We start from the raw sequence: 22,741 nt of genomic DNA on the forward strand, positions 1-22,741 counted from the left end.
TAAGAATGATGTATTTTTGAAAATGTTGCGCCCGTATTTACAAATTGAGGGAATTAACTTATTGACCTTTTCCTTAGGCTCCAAAATCTAGTTAATATCATTGGTTACATTAAATTTATAGATGATTAATGCCGTGTAGTGAGGGGGACCCTCTGGCAATCAGGTTTCTATTCTTGTTTTCTTACTTTTCTTTATTCTTTCTATGTCTTTTCTTGCTTTCATTTCATCTCTTTCTTTCCTTTTTTCTTGGGGTTTGTTTGGGGGAGGGTTGGGGTTTATACCATCATGTAATGGATTTGACATTAATATTTGATTATTACACTTTATATTTGACTATGTATGGAAAACATTTAAATAAAATTTTTTCAAAAATTTCATCAGTGGTGACTGGCATCATGAAAAACATCAGGATTAATGAAATGTTCAGTTTCATTTAAACAGAATTCAATTCATTTTCACCTCACCGTCGTAATTCCTTTGGGGTCATATTGATGTTTTTATTCAGGACAACATGAAGCACGTACAAAATTGATTTTTCCAGAAGTTGCCTTTTTTATTCCTGAAACATTAATTATCTGCCACTTGTTCTTTTAAATCTGTCTTTAAGAAATTATTCAAAGAATGAGTAACCTTTTTGTTATTAACAAGCCTTTTAATTTTTTTACTGAAGTGATTGTGCAGTATCTCATTTGACCAGATAGTTCTGCTCTGGCACTATGATCTTGCACAATAAAGAAATATTGCAAACTATTCAAACCAGCTGAGAGCAGCAGTGTTCCATTTTCTCCACCTCTTGTACACTTTTTGGCACACTGCCACTGCCTTCCCACCAAAACAAAGTGGCAGTCAATTGGTCACACTTTGTGACGTAGGAGGAATATAATTGGATTAGTGATTTTTTTTTTCCCCCCCCCCCCTCTCTGGTGATGTAATAGTTCAGTATTTCATTGCCCTTCCTGGTGGTTCAGCTCAGTTGTGTTTCAGATTACTAAGAAATCATTTACTGGAATGCTTGCCTGTTTTCAAGGAGAAATTATTTTGCCTTGTATTTGAAAGAACCTAAACATAGGAATCCTATTCTCATTGCAGGAACCTGGCAGTGTATTTGGCCACCTTTGGAAAAAGAAGCTTGAGCTTGGTATAGCAACAGACTTCAAACACCTGCTGTATTTCCTTTGTCTAATGTGCTTTAAGGATGAGCCCAGCACTAGGAGCAATGGAAGTGGAGAACTATGCAAAGGGAGTCCTCCTAGAGCCGTTTGTTCATCAGGTTGGAGGGCATTCTTGTGTCCTCCGTTTCAATGACAAGACCATTTGCAAACCCCTTATTCAACGAGAACACCAATTTTATGAGACATTGCCACCAGAGATGTGTCGGTTTACACCGCAGTATAAAGGTAGGTGCAAAGATTTCTTCCATGAAAATGCATCATGTTTTTATTTTGGCTTCTCTCCTTTACCATTGTGCACATTTGTTATGGTATTGGGGTAACCTGGGAGGGTGGGACAAAGAAAATTTGTCTTGTTTTTGTTTCAAATTTATCAGATGAAAGCCGTGATCTGACAGGTGGGGTCCAGTTGCCAGCTAGAACGCAGTGTAGTTGCGTGACGATTGAATAGCCTGTTCTTCTATACTTTAGTGGGTCTGCTGCTGGAGGTAAGTTCACCCAAAGTGAAGAAAATGTTAATTATTTAAAGTGTCTAGGATTTGATCTTCTTTTAACTGTAAAGACGTGGCAGTTTTGCAAAATTGTTATGGTTTTTATTAAATTGAATTGTAAATGAAACCGCTGGAGCTTTTCTCTCTCTAACGATTTCAGTAAGCTTTAGCAGGCTTTTTAAAGTTGAGGTAAAAGCTGGAAAAGCAGCAGTCTGCCGCCTTTCATCTAGAACAGGACCGACTGGAACAACTAGCTCCACCAGGGTGTGTGAGTCGGCCAGTTCCATTGTAGGCTGTAGTTGGGAAAGTTCCTAGTACAGTAAGTGACAACATCTGGATGTTGCAATCTCACGCAGTTTTGATTTAAGAGGAAAGAAAGTAATGTTCACAGATCAGATTTTGTTTGTATTTGGTGCAATAAAGTATTATATTAGGTTAAGTTCAGTTCTGGAACGTAGGTAATAGTGTTTTACCTTTACAGTAATTATGTTAATCATACCATTCACTGGAATGCTTTGTGAAAGATGAAGATGTGTATTTCTAGAAAGACTTAAGGTTTTAATTTTGCAGTGAATAATGTTTTAAAAGATGTGCAGTTGCTAAGAAGATGTAATTTTAAGTTTTCTACATTAATATGTAAATGTGCTTGATATGAATTTAGGGTTGTTTTGTGTTGTGCTTTGGCAGAAGGTGGAGTTTACAGCTCCCCTTCGTTCCATCATGTTTGTTTTCCAGGATAAAGCCCCAGTCCTTGTCCATGCTTCCCTTAATTAACCCTGCCTGTCTGAAGGACAACTTGGGTTCCGCCACCCCCTGGTTAGGTCCATTCTTGATGCTTACTCCATGGCCAGCTGCTAAAGGCTCTGAACTGCGGGTTCCTTCATCCAGAATGCTCTGTCTGGCAGTCGCGCAGGATGACAAAGACCCATTCAGACTGCTGTTGGAGTGCTCAAAAAAAGACGATGTTGTGATTGAAGCAGCAGTCAACCAACAGCTGAACCAAATTCTTTAACTCATTGAGCCAAATCAAAGACTGGCCTCAGATTTACTTACTGACCTCTTCAATGAACTTGTAAAGAAGCAGGCACAGGTCATTGACTGTGGGGTTTGGTGGTGGGATTGCACTACATCTACAAGAATTGCAGAACAATATATGGAAAATACTCATTGGTATCCTTTTACATAATTGCATTGTAATATGTTCTCTTGACTTAATTTTGAAATTGTCTGCTGAGTTGTAGGGTTTGTTTGGGCATTGTGCTGTTTTGTCTGTCTCATAATTGCAGTTTACCCAAGTTAACAAAAATTTACAGGAATCTGTAGTTCACTGTGTCAGAATGTTGCAGCAAGCTTTGTATTCACTATTCTGCATCAGCCTCTTTACTATTTGGCGTTATGATGTGCATTGCTATGCTGTGTTTCATCGTGGGAAAACTGCGGTTCATTGGCCTCCAAGATTTGGAAACTACTACTTCATCCATGTTGCTCTATTGCATACATTTACTCAATAAATTGCACAAACAATAATTTCATTTCCAATAAACAACTTCCTCAAGTCTACATGTCTCTCTTGTTTTATTGACTCCTCCTTTATTATATGCAGATGTATATGTGCAGTGTTTGGGGTGAGTGTCTTTAAATTGGAAGTTTATATTTTTCCAGGTGACGAAGATGTCTTTGTCTAGTTTTTTTTAATATTTGTTTGGTTGAGAGACGGCGCAACTGAATTAAAACCTGAAGGCTTGGGTAAGCAAACAGGCTGCTTTGTTGTTGCTGTTACTCTGTTGAATCATGTGACTCATTTAGTTGCTAAGGGTTTTAATGGCTGTTTTCTGCCCATCTCACAATTGTTGGCTTCTCTGTTCTTCTTCTAGGCGTTGTTTCTGTAAGTTTTGAGGAAGATGAAGAAGGAAATCTGTGTTTAATTGCCTACCCACTAACAGGGGACCAAGGTGATTTGGAAAATGTAGATAACTCCGAATGTGAACCTAAAAATAAGCTAATAAAATGGAGTAATAAAAAGCCCGTCTTGCTAGAAAATGACAATTACAGCAAAGAACGGGTCAGGCAGCACAGGAAAGAAGATAAGATGAAAAGGTTGGTTTCAGTAACATTTCACTGCCATTTAATTTTATGAACTTCATCTCTTGGTCATGTATAAACAATGGTTGAACTTGACATTTTATTTTAATGGAGTGGGGAAATCTGAGAAAGTCAATGTGCTTGATGTTTTGTCTTGAAGCTTTAAGAGTTAAGATAATACAACTTGTTGAGTGGTTTGACCCATCCAGTCCTTTGGTAGAAATTGTTTCCCTGGGTAAGTTTTGAGATGAACAAACTGGTCATCTGATTTATTAAAGTGAAAGTTTTTGACTTCTCCAATCTTCAAAACAACTGTAATTTGATTTTGTTTTACCAGATATGAGTAATTTTCCTAAAGTAAATGAGTAATATTTGTTTTAAACCAGTAAGTAAAAAGAGCTTTGGGCTCTTTATTTGATATCTTTAATCTTTGTCACCTACTTAACGAATTTCTCTGTAGAGTTGACATTGAATTTAACATGTATATTATTGTTCTGCTTTTGTAGCTATAAACTAGATGAGGAATTTGAATCAAAGAAGTCTGAGGTGTTGTTTTATAATATAGAGAAGAAATCTGGGAAGGTAAAACACAACCCTTGGAGCATGAAATGTCACCAGCAGCAGTTGAAACGTATGAAAGATAATGCCAAACACAGAAACCAATATAGTATCCTTTCCTTTGTGCCATTAAAGTACCCTCTTGCTCCCTTCCTGTGTACATGGTTATAAACTTTTTAAAGTGCTGTTCTTTTTCCTATCCTTTATTATTTTTTCTCCCCCTCTCATTTGCACTTGGAGATTCATCATACTTGTGGTTAGTGTTTCATTTGCAAAATTGACATTGATTTATTGTCTTACCATATATACATAAATGTCAAATTACCTTCATGAAAAACATTTGTGTATTGGAAGGTTTTTTTTATATTTTGGCAACAATCTGGAGCTTTATGTGCACTCTTAATTTATTTTTAAAAAAAAACATTTTATTCTGATTTTAATTAATTTTCTTAAATACAAGTTCCTGGCTGCTATGGGATATGGTATTAGATCAATACTCAAGGCCTTCATCTACTCTTGGAGTACTAACCTACTTTGCTGTGGGTTACTGTGCTCTGCCTTCAATTAATGAAAGGATAATCAATTGTAGGGAAGCTGTGTTGTTTAATATTTGTTGTCTCCATTTGCATCTCTTAAAAGCAAAGGGAACCTGCTTCTTGTAGAAATATCTGAAGCAGTTTTTTTTTTAATTTTAGACATGGCCTAGAACTTCCCAGAAGGCAATTTGATCATTAAACTTAGTATTGTATAAATGAGCTCTTCAGCCCACCAAGTCGATGGCAATTATTTTGTCCAGCTACACTAATCCATTTGCCCATATTAGGACCTTAGTCTGTGTCTTGTCTGGTAGTGTGTTCCAGATAACAGCCTCTCTGTATATATATTTTTTTTTCAAAAGCATTTTCACTACCCTTAATCATTCCTTGCTGTTTCTCAACATGCCTTAGTTCCCTATCATTTAGTGCATATGACCTGCATTTGACTTCCAATTTCTTGTTGAGATTAAATGCAACTTGCCAGTGCTTTGCCCAACTTGCTAACTCATCTGAAGATCCTTCAGACCCTGAGACAACCTTCCTTGCTTTGCTGCCTGACCACCAGTTTTTTGTGCCATTCCCAAATTTGCTAATTATACCTCTCTGGACAAGGTCAGAAGACATTAGTACAGAATCCAATCCAAAAGATAAGGAAGTGGAACGTTGTATTTTCTATATATGATTTCATGATTGCTTTGTAAATAGTTTTTTGTGTTTGGAGTTTATACATTTAGTGAAATTGCAGGTGTCTACATTTAGACTGAATGGTTAATTTGTAAATAAGTTTTAAGTGGAGTAATTTGTAATTATGAATAAACCATTACATATTTAGTGCATTATCGTTGTTGGAAACCACACATATGGACATCTCTATATTTTAAATGTCCTAAAAAGCCTTAACGCTGTGATCAGAATTTATTTTACTGGAGAATTTAACCTGCCGGTATGAAGTTCCATGTGTTCTGGACTTGAAAATGGGAACCCGCCAACATGGAGATGATGCTTCTGAGGAAAAGAAAGCTAATCAAATTCGTAAATGTCAGCAAAGCACTTCAGCTGTGATTGGTGTCAGAGTCTGTGGAATGCAGGTACGTACACTCAGTGCTATGTATTATGGGAAGTAGGTGGTGTTTGCATTGATGAAAGCAGGAGATGACTGGGGGGGCACAAGGATTTTCTGTTTGCTTAGTAAATGGCAGAACACTGGGGAATTTTGTGGAACAGACCTCTGGATCTGGATCTATAGTTCCTTGAAGGTGGCGACGAAGGTCAACAATGGTGAAGAAAGCATTTTGGCAATACCAGTCTTCATCAGTAAAGGCATTAGGTATAGTTTGGATGTCGTGTTCCAGCTGAACAAAAGGGTATGGCCACATTTGAATACTCCGGGCAGTTTTAGTCTTCTAATGACGGGAAGGATGACATCAGTCTGGAAAAGGTGCAAGAAAGGTTCATGAGGACTTTATTAGAACAAGGACAAGTGATAAAGGGAGGCTGGATGGACTGGGGTTATTTTCCCTGGAGTATAATAGGCTGAGGGATGATCTCAGAGGTATTCACAATAATCAAAAGTATAGGACAACATTACAGCACAGTACAGGCCCATCAGCCAATGTTGTGCTGACCCACATATGCCTACCAAATAAAAACCCTCTTTTTCTTTCATCCATGTGCTTGTCTGAGCATCTCTTAAATTCCCCTATTGTTTTAGCCTCCACCACCACCTCTGGCAAAACATTCCAGACACCACAAGTGGTTTTTTTTCAAATTGCCCCTGATGTCTCTCCTTAACTTTCCTCCCTTCACTTTATACAGATGTCCTCTGGTGTTTGCTGCTCCTGCCCTTGGGAAAAGGGGCTGACTGTCTATCTTATCTCTTTTAACCTTGTCTCATTAGACATATTTTCCAATCCAGGTAAAATCCTGGCAAGTCTTCTCTGCACCTTCTCCATAGCTTTCACATCTTTTCTGTAATGAGGTGACCAAAACTGATCTAGAGTGTGATTAGCCCAGCATACTGTAGGCCTTCTTAACTATCCTATCAATGTGTGTGACGTCCTTGAGAGATCTATGGATTTGGACCCTAAAGTCCCTCTGTTCTTCCACACTAAGTGTCTTTCCATTAACCATGTACTCAACCTTCAAGTTTGACGTTCTTGGATTGCATTGCCTCACATTTAGCTGAATTGATTCTGCATCCTGCCAAGATAAATTTGTAACCTTCAACACTATCCACACCTCCAACCATCTGCAAACTTGCTAACCCATCCATCTACCTTCTCCAGGTCAAAATCACAAAGAACAGGGGTCCCAGTTCAGATTTCTGCAGGGCTCTACTTGTCACTGACATACAGGCCGAATATTTTCCATCCACTACTACTCTGCTTTTTACAGGCAAGTCATTTCTGAATTCACAAAGCCAAGGTTCCATTGATCCCATGCTTCATAACTTTCTGAACAAATCTCCCATGGGGGACCTTGTCAAATGCCTCACAAAATTTGTATACACCACATCTACTTCCTCAAAAAACTCAATTAGGTTCGTGAGGTTTGACCTTCCCTTCACAAAGCCATGCTGACTATCCCTGAGAAGACTACTTCTATAAATATTTCTAAATCTTGTTGTTAAAGAATACTCTCCAATAGTTTGCCCACCACTAATGTAAGACTCACTGGTTTATGATTCCCTGGATCCTCCATATGACCTTTTTTAAAACAAGGGGACCACAATTGCCATTCTCCAATCCTCCGACCCTTTTCTTGTGGCCAAGGAGGACCTACAGATTATCATAGAAAAAATGAACAGTTATGGTCTCTACCCCAGAGTAGTTGAGTCTAAAATTAGAGAGCACAGCTTTAATGTGATGGGGAGAAAGGTTTAAAGGGAAACCTGGGGGGCAAGTTTTTTGACATAGTGGGTGGTGTGTGTATTTGGAATGAGCTTCCAGAAGAAATGGTAATTGTACCCACTTCTATAACATTTAAAAGACATTTGGACCACTCTTAGAAAAGAAAGGTTTTGGAGTGATATGTGCCAAGCCAAGGCAAATAGGGAAACTTAGATGGCAAACGAATGTACAATTTTAATTCCATTATTTTAATTAATTCAGCTAGAAATCTTGTTTACTTAGAGGTTTTAAGAAAAAAATGCTCCATGCCATTGAGCAACAGATTGTGTGTTCTTTCTGGGAGGAGTTTGCTTTTAATTAGACATGCAAGGAAAAATGTTAATGACATGTTGTCAAAGTTGATCGTAAGCTGTTTCGTGATCTCTTCATCATGTAATGTAGAACAATGCTGTCTGCTATTTGTATTCTATTAATGTAACTAAAGTGTATTACGTAGTTGTGTGATTTTAGATCCGAAGTATTTTTAACAGGTGACTACAACATTCTTCCCCAGGACTCGAGTCCTATTAATTGTACAGATGATTTAGTAAGTCATTTTATTAAACTTCAAGAGGCATGATTGATCATTTAGCTTTGGTAACCAGAATGAGCGGAGAGAACCAGATGTATTTGATTTGAGCTAGCTTGCAGCTGTTTGAAGGATGGATGATAGAGTTCAACTACTTGTACATCTTTAAAATTGATCTCGATCCCAGAATTTAACTTTTTTTGGGGGGTGGTGGGGGGAAAGAGTTGATGATGCTGCTTGAAGATTTTTCTCTCAAATGTAGATCAGTCATTCAAAAAGATGTCAATAAATCAGTCGTTCGTTCAAAATGATAATTGAGAGAAGCAACATAATGTGCATTTCCCATTTTTCTCTCCAGGTATATCAACTAGACTCCAGCCAACTCATGTTTATGAACAAATATCATGGAAGGAAGCTTTCAGTACATGGATTTAAAGATGCACTTTACCAATTTTTTAATAATGGAAAGTACTTGCGCAGGGACCTTTTTGAACCTGTTCTTAAAAAACTCTCTGAACTCAAATCTGTATTAGAAAAGCGGGAGTCGTATCGTTTCTATTCTAGTTCCCTGCTTATCATTTACGATGGCAAGAAATCAACAATGGATTCTGATTCTGAATACTCGGAAGATCTTTCTGAAGAGTCGGCTGATGAGTCTGCAGGAGCTTATGCATACTCAAGCTCTGCCAGCAGCATGGTGGATGTACGCATGATTGACTTTGCTCACATGACTTGCAAGTACTTTGGTGAAGATAGTGTGGTCCATGAAGGGCAGGACACTGGCTATATCTTTGGACTTCAAAACTTAATAACTATTATTAAAGAAATAAGAGATGACAGCAACGAATAAACTAGAAAAGGGTAATGCTACTGTTGTGAATGGGTTTTATTTGTCGTCAGAATATCAACTGATCAATCTCTTGGTCTTGACATGTGTGGACCCAATGTGGTGGATACACATCAGCAGAAGACAAACAGAATGGGCATTTCCTACAGCTGGTGCCCAAGGAAGGCACTTACAGATACCTATTTATTTTAAATATTTCATGAACATTCCATATTATTTGAGCTATCAGATACCTCTGTGTTCCTGTGCGTAACTTCATAAATAAAATAAATCTGTTTTGTGGTACCTAATGATTTTGTTGTTATTTAAACTAATCTTAAAAGAGCCATCCACTGGAAAAACTTCAGGTTTTTTCTATATTTCAAGGGGGCATTTTCCATTAACTGGCTGAAACTAGCCCTATTCTGTACACTGCTTTCTATGAGCAAGTGTAATTGTGAAGATCCGTGCAAAATTACAGATAGTGGAATCTGAAGCAACACAGAATCTACTGGAAGAACTTGGCAGGTTGACCAGCATCAGTGGGAGGAAAATAATGGCCAAATCAAAGTTGCAGGCCAGAAGTACAATTGTGAATTGGCTTGCCTCATTCTTGGCCAGCATCCTGACTTGGTACTCTATTTCAAATTCTCATCTCAAATATTTACCTAGCTCAACCTTTTTAAAATGATGCAGCTATTTCTAGTAGATATGTGCTGCTTTCTTATTTAGTTCCAGTCACGTGAAGCTCTCTCACAGCTGAGAATAAAACAAAAGTAATGCAAGGTTGTTCTTTCTTTGGCTTGGCTTCGCGGACGAAGATTTATGGAGGGGGTAAAATGTCCACGTCAGCTGCAGGCTCGTTGGTGGCTGACAAGTCCGATGCGGGACAGGCAGACACAGATGCAGCAGAAAATTGGTTGGTTGGGGTTGGGGGTTGGGTTTTTCCTCCTTTGCCTTTTGTCAGTGAGGTTGTTAAGGATGTCAGAAAGAGCATCTTTTCAGTTAAATGGCATTTTCAATATGGAACCTAAAAATGAATTAACATTTTGCCACTCCTCCCACTATAAAGCCTCATGAAAGTATTAACTAATCAAATTTATTTTCTTCATTGGTTCTTGAGACTTTTCTAATGGTTTGGATTAATGTCTTAATTTGTGGGACATTGAGGAGAAAAAAAAATGAACTGAATTGCTTATCATCAATTTGACAGGTAGCACCTGTGACGTTTCTACATGTTCTAGCGTGATTCAAAATCTCACTTTGTAGTGTTGTTTGATCACCAATGCTTCTGTTTTTAAGCAACACATTTGTTTAGCGGTGCATTGTATTGAAGTGGGTTTTTTTAATATCTGTTTCAGCATTTCATGGTCTCTGGAAATGTCCTTTTTTTTGCTGCAGACACAAACTATCTATCTGGAACAAGTCGCCATCTCTGGCTACTACTGGTATGGAGTTTCATAAAAGAGCAATTGCAACCCTGACATGATTTTAAAAACTCCCAAATAATGTTAGTGATTCCACAAAATCATTTGTTTCCTCCATCCCCTACACAATTCCAATATACACACAGAAGAATTGGTTTGGGGGAATAATGGTCAACTTAATAAATTTGAGTTTGAATTTGGTAAGACTGAATTTAACATTATTTCTGAGTTATACCGTTAGCTCATTCTAAATTCCATGACCTAGTTTGTATAATGTCTCAAACTCTGGGGAATTGATGTATTTTTCTGATAAATCAATGCTGTACTTTTGGGCCTATATACAGTGCCTTCCATAATGTTTGGGACAAAGGTTCATTTTGACTTTCATTTGCCCCTGTGCTCCAGTTTTAAATTTCTGATCAAACAATTCAGGTGTGATTAAAGTGCACATTCCAGATTTTATTGAAGGATATTTGTATACATTTTGGTTTGAAGATGTAAAAATTATAGTACTTTTTATACATAGTCCCCTCTATTTGGAAATCCTAATGTTTGGGCAATGTCTCATACTGTTCTTGTTTTTTTCTGCCTCATCATGACTTATTTGACTCATTGACACAACTCTGGTCCTCATGTTGAAAAATAGCAACTACAGATTTTAAAGGTGATCAAAAGCTTAGTAGTAAGTGTAGTTCTGTTATACCTGCATGAATGAAGCAGTTAAACATACCCAAGTTCTCACAAACATCTGTGAAATCAAATGTCCCAAACACCATGGTGTACTGAAATGAGGGGAACTATGTTTTAGAAAAAAAAATACTGTAATTTCTACATGTTCAAACCAAAATATGCACAAATACCCTTTCATAAAATCTGAAATGTGCACTTTAATTACATATGAATTGTTTGATTACAAACTTAAAACTAGAGCATGGGTAAATAAAGGAAAAAAGTGTCTGTCCCAAACATTTTGGAGGACACTGTACATGGAACCATATATTCACTGATGCACAACAAGTGGAAATGGTGCAACAGCCATAATCTGAACAGTCCTACATTTTAGCAGTTATTAGGTTAAAAACAAAGTACAAATCGATCCCACAAAAATTATTTAATGTCTCCTATGTTTATTGACTGCATCTCTGCATGAAATTGTCTGCTTTCAAAAGGAAGCAACCTTTTAATGTCTGCCTAAGCACAGACATGGAGGTTTCATTTAACTTTTTGGTTGAAGGGGTGCAGCTCCAACAGCACTTGTACCTGTAATACTATAGAACAACAGTGCTTGCTCAGCTCCACTGCAACTAAGAATGTCAGTAGAAAGATGAACACTTCCAGTTGTGCGCCTTGGGGATAAATTCTAAAAAAATTTTATTCTGGAAAGTATTGGAGATAAATTATAATAACCTAATTTGGTCTAGCAAGCCTATCTACAGTGGTTTCATAATCTGTATTTCAAATTTGCATTTCAAAAATGGCCTTTTCTCCCCATAAACTTGACATGGTTATATCATTAGATCAGCCTTGACCACATTGAATGGTGGAGCAGGCTGCATTGCCTACTCCTCTCCTGCTCCTATTTTTTTAATGTTCTCATAGGACCATTGTTCCAAAGCATGCTCCAGTGATTACAGATAACATTTTTTAAATCATTACAAGAAAGTTTCTGTGTGGGAGATTGTGCATGATTCTTATAAATGAAAGATGAATTTGAAAATCTCTTGATGTGATGGCTTGGTTGTCAGGTTTTTATTAAAAATTAATGTATTTCCAGCATTCCAGGTAGAATGGAAAAGGAAGTTCCCCGGAAAATCTTTAGCTCTGAATCAACCTCACCGTTGCATGATTTTGTCTTATTGCTACCTGTGAGCGTCTGCTCTGTCAAGTATTAGATTGTTTTTCAATATTATAGCATTGACCACTCTTAAGTATGAAATTGGCTGCAAAGTATTTTAGTGTATCCCTGTAAGTCTTCCTTCAGTTTTTTAATAGAGGAGGAGAAAATAGGAGCAATCATCTGAGTATGTATTGCTAGGGAGCCTTAAGTCTTGTACAGATGTAGAAGAATCATAGGCCTTCGGGAAATGGCAGATTGTGACCAATGCCAGTTCATTCAACCTTGGAATTCTTGCTCTCAAATGCATTAATTACAGGGAGCAGATGCTTTGTGTTCACAAACCATCCATTCATGCCTTTGGAACGGATTGTGAAGTCCGGGAGCATCATTGGGAAATATTATTTATCTACAATGTCCCTTTTCTTTAGCTTTGTACTATTTTAAAATATTCAACTTTGGGTGCTGCCAACTGCAATAAGTGTATCTTAACACAGGCTGACTTGTCAGATACATGCTGGAAATAATGCAATAAATTCTATATAGCAAGCCACTACAAGACATTTAGACAGTGAGTTCCAGTCAAGATTCCTTGTAATTTTAGGTAATAATACACGATATAGTGCTTCAACTTTTCTCTGCATCAGGCAAAGAGTTGTCATGAGCATTGCCCCGGTGCCCCTAACAATAGGAGAAATAGAAGCAAAAGGGAGTCCCTTCAGAGACACTGAGTGTCTGGATTCGCCTCCACCATTCTCATAACTTCTGCAGTTGCACAGACTCCAGTTCAAACCATCAGGAACACAAGTTCCAGATCTAAACTCCTGATATGATCAGGAAGTCTTTAGCACTTGATGCCCGATGGAAGCCTTTTCATGCCTTCAGTACCCTTTTGAATCCCAGTTCCGATACCTGGTTCCCAGCAACCCGCAACTAGCGTGGATTCTTTGACCACAAGTTGTCAGTAGCCTGAAGCCTGTGTGAGTCTTCAGCCATTGAGCTCCTCACTGGTCTGCTGTTGTGATCACTATCCTGTCAGTTGTCTCCTATGCTTCTTAATAGGAGAGGTTCTCCCATTTTCTGGTTCCCAGCATTGGACCACTGTCTCCTGGAGTCTGCAACCCCTCGTGATACATTGCCCAGCACAGGCCCTGAGATTGCAAGGTTTTTAAATGGAGTCAGCTAATTTAATAGGCTGTTTAAAGCCTTTATGGCATTATTGGCATTAGGTTGTAGGACCCTGCACACCAGTGCTCTGTCTGCTTCCTGTTCTCCCGTGTGCATGTCGGCAGCAGCGCTGCCATTTTATTTACTGATCGCTGAAAATTTGTACTAAATTCCTCCAATCGAAATTGCCAGCACCAACCTGAGGCCAGCTTAGGAGATTGTCTTCATTATTAAGCCAGTTCCTTGGGAGGTTACCATAGATGAGGCACAAGAATAGAAGATGCTACGCTATACTAATCTTGGTGCAGAAGAGCGAGACTGGAAAGTTAGGGTGAAGTAATTGTAGGGGATTTGTTGCCAAATCCATGACTAAGCTTCTGCAGGAAATAGGAATCACAGGGCAGGCCCTCAGAAAGACAATTAAATCCCTCTCTGACTGAGCAGTCACTGGCTCTGGTTGAAAAAGAGAGATCCCATCAGGGCTTGAAATGACCACTAGGAAAAATGGATATGGGGCACACACCCAGGTCTGATCAGCCTGTGGTGGGCCTGCCTTGGCAGAGGGCGTCTTGTATTTAAATGGCCGAAACACCCAATGATACCAAGGAATACAGCCAAATATGTGTCTGATAGTGAAAAATACTCTAGTAATTACCTCATTATTGTAATTGAGGCAACCAACCATACTAACTCCGAAAGAGTTATTACAATCTCACCAATACTGAAATGTCAGAGATTGTAATACCCCGTCCTTTAAATCAACTGGAGCCATTTCCAATATTAGAACATTCTTCCTCAAATTTGGTGACCAGAATTGTACCAGATCTAGCTATTATTTAACAGTTTTAGCATGAATTTCTTGCCCTTGATTCCTTCATAAAAGCAAGTCAGGTAGTATCTTTGAAAAGAGAAAAAGGTTTCTGTTTCAGGTCAAAAACACATTATCAAAGCCAGGAAAAAGAGAAAAATTAGTGTTCTCCCACGTGCCAAAGATTCATGGTTTGGTGGTTTCATCAGCCACTGTAAATTGATGAATATCTGGGTGAAAAGAAGAATTTGGGCAAAATTGATGTAATTGTGAGATGAATAAAATGGGATTAGAATAGGATTAAAGTAAATGGGTGTTTAATGGGCAGCGTATAAATCTCCCAGGAGAGATTTGCAGTTAAGGGCTATGATCTACAAGTTACAAATTGTGGAGAGAGTCGAGCAAAGTTTTGTTCAAGGGATACTCGACATTATCAAACCTTTTTTTGTCTGAGGTCCTTGAATTAATTGGTTGATTTAGATTAAAGAGAAAAATGAGCTATAATATCCTCTTGTGAATCAAAGGATTGGGAGGTTTGGGTCTCACACCAGAGATCTGAGCACAAATCTAGACTAACACGTCAGTGGAAGTACTGAGGGAGCTCCACTTTTGGAAAATTAGTTTGTTCCCATTCCAACAATATAAATGTAATTAGATCATCAATCCCCACATGTCCCCATAACTCTCACATCAGTTCAGTTTTTCAACCTCAGTTCTAACACAGTCTTTGAACGTAGAATGGAGTAAGTTCACATTTTGACAATGCTCATTATCTGACTTAGTTCTACTTCAGCACAGTTAAGTCAATACTTAAAAATGACATTAGTATTGCATATCTTGGGGGTGTGGTGTAATGGCATAAGTGGGAGATGTGAAGATATGCTTCTCCTGGGAGAACGAATTAATAACTGACTTTAAAACTTTTTTGAAATTTTGAAAGTTATTGAGCTCTAGGAACCTAACTACAAACTTTGCAATATGGCTTCAAAGAAGTGGAAAGCACAGGCAATGAAGAAAACTGCAGTAAAAGAGGTGAAAAAATTTGAAGAAACTGGGCCTAGCCTTGAGCTCAAGTTCCTCCTCCTCAAGCAACTCGTGCTGCAACCAACAGTCTGTGTACAAGTGACATTGGCACCAACTCTCCGGGGAGCCGGAGAAGGGGCCCCAGAAGAGAACCATCGATCTGCAGTTTCCACAAGAGCAGTTGTGCATGCATAAAAGTTCGCGCATACGCAAAACTGAACAAGCTGTTTCCCTATGGGGAACAACTGAATTGATTAAAATTGCTGTCAGCAGCTTTAACTTGCGGCCTCAGCCTTCAATAGAATCGGAGGCGAAATCTGAAACACGGGAGTGACTTAGAAGAACAAGAAGAAAATTAAGACAAAGAAGGAGGAGGAATAGAATGAAGATCAAGAGGCCCAGCTGACACAAGACATTGAAGCTATGCAGGCTAGGATTCTGAAGCCTGAAGTCAAGACGTGGACAGCCAAATACAAGTTTCAATATTGAATCAGTTGTAATTATTGAGAAGGAAGATTGATGAGCAATTTGTATCTGTATAAGACGAGATGCTAATATACAATTTGAATATGTTAAAGGGGGAAATGAAAAAAATATACTAAAGTGGTCAATAAATTTCAAGTTCAGAAAATTGAGAATATGTAAGAATATCGTGATGAAGTGGAACAATGTAAATATACAGTTAATAAAATGAAAAGTTCTATTGTGGCACGGGATGTGGAGATGAAAGAACTTCTGCAAAAAAAAAATTGATACATTAGAAAACCATAGCCACAAAAGTAATGTGAAAATTGGTGGATTCGTTGAAGTCTTTGAAGGCTCTAATCCAGTACAATTTATTTTTCAACAATGAACTCCAGAAGTTCTGAATCCTGAAAACTTTCTGAATGGAATTGAATAGAGCAAATGGGGCCAATAGAAAGAAGCCATTGCCAGGACAAGCCCCCCCCCCCCCCCCTGCTCTAATTTGATTAGATGCTTACGTTATCAGGATAAAGAAACTATATTGCAAGTGGCTGTTCAAAATGCCTGAAAACACCAGGGCCCATTACAGTGGCTAATAGGAGTGTGTTTTCTATGCAGATTTAAGTATGATGGTAGTGAAGAGAAGAAAGGAGTTTAATCCTGCTAAATCAGTCTTGTGGAAAAGAGGATGCAAGCTTTCTTTTTGACATCCCACTATACTTAGTGTTTTGGGGGGGAAATCAGGAATTTTTTTTGCAAATAAGATGGAAGCTCTGGAGTTTGCTAATTCTCTTCCAAGTATTAAACAAGATCAATAAATGGATGGACAGAGCCTGGGCATTCAACAAGTTTCATCAGTTCAACAAGTTTTATCAGATCACTCTGATACAAGCTGCTGAGAGAGTATTGAAGCATCAAGAAGTGAAGAATTTGATGACGAGCAAGTGAATAGAGAACTTGAAGAGGCTGCTTATGCCTGAAAATGAGCTATTTCTTACTAAATTTATCTAGAGAATGTTCTTACCTGGGAGGGAGAGGTATTTCCTTTTCCTTCTCCTACCGTGACCATGTGCCATCTTGTGGCGAGGGCCACTTCCTGTACAATAGAGGGGGGTAGTACTGGTTTTTTCGCAGTATTCTTTTCCTTTTGTGGGTGTTTTTCATTTTTTCTTATTTCTTTTTTTAAAAATAAGTAAATATTGCAAACCTTTAGAAATTGCTGCAAGTCTTGATCTTGAATTCCATTTGCCAATTTGTAATGCACCTCAATGTGGCGATAGATTTTTTTTTCCCATGCTACATACCATGATTGAGTAATATATTCTTGTAAGCTTAATTAATGAATACTTTTTTTATATCAGTAATCTGAAAATGTTTGAGCCTTATTGCTTCATGCTGTTGGCCAAAGGCCCAAAGAGATGTGGGGCATGATGGATGAAACATGCTAGACTCCAGGTCAACCACGGTCTAGTTGAAAGGCAGAATATGCTCAAGGGACTAAATGACTTCCTCTTGTTCTAATTCTCAGCTGAATTAAGTTTTTATTTCAATGGATGTTAAAAAAAATTTCCAAAGATAATTTGTTTCGATGTTTAGTGAATTCAAGTAAACAATGGAGAAAGTATTTAATTCAGTAATGGGAAGGGTTTCTCCCCAGTAAGCTTCTCAATAGCCCAGTAAGTTTAATACTGGGCAGTGTTGGGCTACAGACTCGAGGGAACAGAGGACTGCACAGGGAACCAGAAAATGGGGAGAACACCCCACCCACCCACTGTTTGAGGACAAGCAGAGGAGATGATCCTGCAGGACAGTAACCACAGTGGCAGACCAGTGAGGGGCTCTGGAGCTGAAAAACACATAGGCGGTGGACTGTAGGTGACTTGAGGTGAGAAACTCACACAAGCTGTGGGTGGTTGGCAACAGCGATCAAAGAACTTGTACTAGAGGCTGCAGACTGACTCTAGATTGATTGAAGGGGTAACCAGGTGTCGAAAGTGGGATTCAAGAGGGTGACTTATTGTATTGGAGGTTCAGATCTGGAGCTCAGGTTGCTGATGTTTTGGACTGGAGACTGCAGGAGCACTGGAAGCGAATCCACGGACACTCAGTGACTCTGCTGGAATTCTTTTACTTCTCTTTCTCTGACTGTAAGAGGTGCCTGGCAATTTCAGCTGATGGTGAGTCTGCCTTTTATGGCAGACTAAAGCCAATTTCATGTAATATTACAAGTTTTATTACATGACAATAAAGCAATCTTGAACCTTTGGATAGATTAGAAGGCTGCAGATTTGATTCTTATGTTCATTGAGCTAGGCTGATTCTGTATAGTTTTAGAAAAACCAGCATAATGTAGTTACTGCAGTAACTTAGAAAGCAATTTTGTGTGCAGCAGGCTCCAGGAAATAGCTTTGATAGAAGTTTTGATAGTTAAACATGTAGTGCGCGTCGAAAGAACCGAAGACTTGTTGATCCAAACCAAGGCTTTTATTAATTAAAAGACTGGAGCATATCACACGTAGGTCAACCAGTCCAGAATGACCTGGTCTGGCTAGGAGCAATCCTTTAAGACCTGCCAGTAGGTGTGGCTACACTCTCAGCCAATCACAGTCATCCTACTTCTTCTTCTTCTTTGGCTTGGCTTGACAAAGATTTATGGAGGGGTAAATGTCCACATCAGCTGCAGGCTCATTCGTGATAGAATCTGTACTATCACAAAACATTAAGTGCAATTTCCAGGATCAGGTAATGGGTGGAGGCAGTAATTGGCGAAAACCCTCAGGAACAGCAGAAAAGAGCAACCTAGTGAGTTCTCTGCATAAAAGGGCAGTGGAAATAAGAAGACTGAAGGACTGGAGTTGAATGAGAAAGGCAGAAACTGTGGCTTTCAAAGAGCTGCAATGGGCATAATGGACTGAATGACCTAATCAGGTATAGACAGGATTAGATTTGTGGGTCAAATAGCTTGTCAACACTCACTGCCAGCCAATTGGAGCAGGGCCTACAAACGGCTGGAAACCCTGGCATTCCCAAGAGAGGAGGCAAAAAAAAAATTAAAATGACTGCCGTCTGAAAATAAGCAACCAGTCTTCTCCAACTATTGACCAACTGGCTTTGAGCTGAACTAAATTCCTGTGGCCATGTGTCATCTTCAGAGAAAGCTTTTTTGACTCGTGACTTTTTCTGATAAGTGAACCCATTGCATTTGCGCACGAATATTCTGTAAGGTTGGCCCAGGCAAATTTGCACTTTAAATCAGGTCAGTAATGAACTAAAATTAAAAATACATTAAATAATTTTCATAAGATGCCTGTCCAATATTTAAGCAGTTCAGAAAGGGATTTAGAAAAGCATTTGCCTTTTTAAAGCCCGCTGATCCTTTTTACAAGCTGTGCAGACTGAGACAAGTCTGGCTTTCAGAACTGTCGTGAATTCCTTTACTATTTTGGGCACCTAGAATTGCAAGCATGTCAAGAATCCCTCACTGCAAGGATTTGTTATGGTTCTAAAACTGGTAAAGTTGTACAGAAATGGAAACTGGCTCTTCAGCCCAACTTGCCCATGCTAACAGAGTTGTCAGAGCTAGTCTCATGTACCTCCGTTTAGCCCATAGCTCTCCAACCTTTTCCTATCCAAGTTCCCATCTAAATGATTTTTAAATGTCATAATTGTACCCACTTTTCTTGTTCCCTACAGTATGCCTATTATTCTCTGCATGGGAAAAGCTGCCACTCTCACTTTAAACCTATGCTCCTAGATTTGGTCTCCTACCCTATGAAAAAGACTGATGATTCTCTTTATCCGAGTCCCTCATGATTTTGTATACCACCTCCCAGACTCCCATGTTTTTATCTTCTTTCCTGAAGCTGAATATCTTTCTGGGGATACAACCTTCTCCAGGTCTTAAGCCTTCTATGATCTCTACCCTCTGGTTTCTGGTTTTTCAAGATTATTTCTGATCTGTTTCATTCCACTACTGGACAGTCTGTCTTCCAGTTGCTTGTTCCCTGAGTCCCCTCCCTGAACATCTTCACCTTCTTTAAGGCACTTTTCAAACCTTAACCCTGACCAAACATTAGAGAATTTTTTTTGTCATGTTTACTGTGCTCCAGTTGAAAAAAATTTGCTTTACATGCCATCCAGTCAAGTCAGCCTAACTATGAGTATAAACTGAACAAAAGTTAAATAAGTTTATATCGGCTGTCAGAACATCATGGACCAAAGGGCCTTGCTATGCTTTAATGTTCTACATAACTTTCTAAAAAGTACAGAGTATATCACAGAGAAACAGTTCAGGTACAACAATGGAAGAGCATCACTTTACTTGTGAGAGGTCCTTTCAAGAATCTGATGGCAGCAGGCAAGAAAATGTCCTTGGTCCATGTTTTAACATCTTACTAAGTTCAAAGATTATTTTGTTTAATGGGTTCTGTGAAACATCTTAAAAATGTTATTAAAATAGAGTAGAAATAATGCTTTTTTTAAATTTATTTCTTGGGATCTGGGTATCCCATGTAAGTCTAATATTTATTGTCCATTTCTTCTTGCCTTTGACAAGCTGGCGGTGACTCATCTTCATTAGCCACTGCAGTCCTTCTGGTGAAGTTACCCCTACAGTGCTGAGAAGGTGGAGCTCCAGGATTTAGATCCAGTGATTTTTTTTTTCCCTCACCCTATGTCCAGGATGGTGCGCTAGTTGGAAGGGAACCTGCTAATAATGGTGTTCCCTTGCACCTGCTGACCTTGTGTTTGCTGGCAAAGATTGTGTGTTCAGAAGGTACTCTTCAAAGTATCTGGGTGACCAACTGCAGGGCATTTTATAGATGGCACACGTTGCAGCCACTGTGCTGATGGATGGAGAAATAGCAGGGACCAAGAGGAAGAACTGAGGGAATGCAACCATTCATACGGCTCTTTCTGGGCTGGCAAATGCACAATGGAATGAATAACCTAACCAGATATGGGCAGAATAAGATTTATGGGCCAATTAGTTTCCCAACACTTGCTACCAAATTAGGCCATGGAAATAAACCTTGACATTCTTAGAAGATGAGGCAAAGAAATGTAAAATGAACATCCACGTTATCCTCTGAAAACAAACAAATTATTTTCTCCTTCAGCAATTGACCAACTGGCTTTGAAGAATTTTGAGCTCTTGTCCTGTGGCTCATTGTAGTTTTCAGAACAAGCTTCTTTGGTTTGATGGTTGGGGCAGGAGGCACCGGTTACTAAGCTGGCCTCCAGATGCAGGATAAATAATGTTCAAGTGTGAGTTCAAGTCCTGCCACTCATGGCAGTAACACTTCCACTGGATTGTCATACAGAGCTCATCTGGTGCTTTAGTGGTACAGATAAAGCACTGCTGCCTCACAGCTCTAGTGACTCTGGTTTGATTCTGACCTTGGGCACTGTCCGTGTGGAGTTTGCCTCGAGTTTGCCTGTTCTGTGATCACATGGATTTCCTCCCGGTGTTCTGATTGCCTCCAACATTCCAAAAAGGCATGTGGGTTGGTGGACTAATTGGTCACTTTAAGTTCATTTATTTGTCACAAAATATCTAGGACAGGGAGAAGGGTTCTTCTGTGAGCAGACTAACAGGTTTTCTCTACCATTCATACAACAGTGTTAAGAGCTCAAGGATCACAATGAAAAGGAAGATCAATTAACACCAAGCAAGGTTGGGGAGTTCAATCAGGAGCCTGATGGCCGTGGGGAACAAATTGCCTTTAAACCTGTTGGTCCATGCTTTCACACTCTTCAGCCTTCTCCACGATGGGAGGAGGGAAAAGAGAGTGGCTCCAGGGTGGGATGTATCCATCAGTGCGTTGGGTGCTTTTCCTAGGCAGTGAGAGATGTAGATGGAGTTCATAGAGGGGAGGGAAGTTTGTATGATGTTCTGAGCTGCATTCACCACCTTCTGTAGTTTCTTCTGATCTTGAGCAGAGCAGCTCCCATCCCACACTGTGATGCATCCAGCAAGTCTGCTTTCAATGGTGGATACATCCAAATCATTAGTGGACAAGGGGACATGCCAAACTTCCTTAGTCTTCTGAGAAAGTAGAGGTATTTGTGTGGTTTCTTGATCGCTTCATTGATGTGGTTGGCCTGGGTTAGGTCATCAGAGATGTTTACTCCTAAGATCTCTTTTGACTTAAACACTTTTAATGTGGACAGGGGAATAAACTCTGCCTTCTGAAGTCATTGATCATCTCTTTTATCTTACTGATGTTGAGTAAGGGGATGTTATATTAGGATCACACTACTAGACTTTCAATGTATTCCCTCTCATTGTTTTCTGATACTGGACCCATTACTGTAATGTGGCAAATTTAAAATTTAAGATGGAGCACTGGACAATCACGGGTGTAGAGGGAGTATAGTTGGGGGATGAGTACATCCTTTTAAAAATATTTTTTTATTTCTCACACTATGAACCATATCGACCAAAATATGGACAAACATTTCTCATTAAATTTACACAGTGGTCTTTTCTCCCCTTTTTTTTCCCCCTTTCCCTCCTCCTCTACCCACCCCCCTCCAAAATCCATAAATATTCAACATATACAATACAATAAAACCAGAGAACAATATTTTCACACAAATGAAAATAAACAAGAAAAATGCATCATCTATTTATTACACACTGAATCTAGTCGTTTTGTCTTCTTATCATTTTCATTCTCATTTTAGGGGATGGAGGTCATAGGCAAGCTCTCTCTGATAGGTTCCATGTATAGTTCCAAAATTTGTTCAAACATTGTGACTTTATTTTTTAAATTATATGTTATTTTTTCCAATGGAATACATTTATTCATTTCCATGTACCATTGCTGTATACTCATGCTCTCTTCCATTTTCCAAGTTGACATTATACATAGCTAAGGCTATCATAATGAATTTTCTTTTGCACTTTATCCAATTTGAGGCCTAATTCTTTACTT

General features: G+C 38.9%; 1 protein-coding gene across 2 annotated transcripts in view; it reads left to right on the top strand.

The window, feature by feature from the left end:
- LOC138763347 (inositol hexakisphosphate kinase 2-like) overlaps nt 1-9,385 on the top strand; it is a 33,722-nt gene extending 24,337 nt beyond the window's left edge. For both annotated transcript variants that reach the window (XM_069937328.1, XM_069937327.1), the window contains 5 exons: nt 1,090-1,397; nt 3,535-3,757; nt 4,249-4,409; nt 5,749-5,924; nt 8,612-9,385. In XM_069937328.1, the coding sequence (XP_069793429.1) occupies nt 1,196-1,397; nt 3,535-3,757; nt 4,249-4,409; nt 5,749-5,924; nt 8,612-9,103 (1,254 nt within the window). In that variant the 5' untranslated portion in view covers nt 1,090-1,195 and the 3' untranslated portion in view covers nt 9,104-9,385. The remainder of the gene's footprint in view (nt 1-1,089; nt 1,398-3,534; nt 3,758-4,248; nt 4,410-5,748; nt 5,925-8,611) is intronic.
- The last annotated feature ends 13,356 nt before the right edge of the window (nt 9,386-22,741 follow it).

The sequence above is a fragment of the Narcine bancroftii genome, chromosome 5, assembly GCF_036971445.1.
Source record: "Narcine bancroftii isolate sNarBan1 chromosome 5, sNarBan1.hap1, whole genome shotgun sequence".
Taxonomy (NCBI): domain Eukaryota; kingdom Metazoa; phylum Chordata; class Chondrichthyes; order Torpediniformes; family Narcinidae; genus Narcine; species Narcine bancroftii.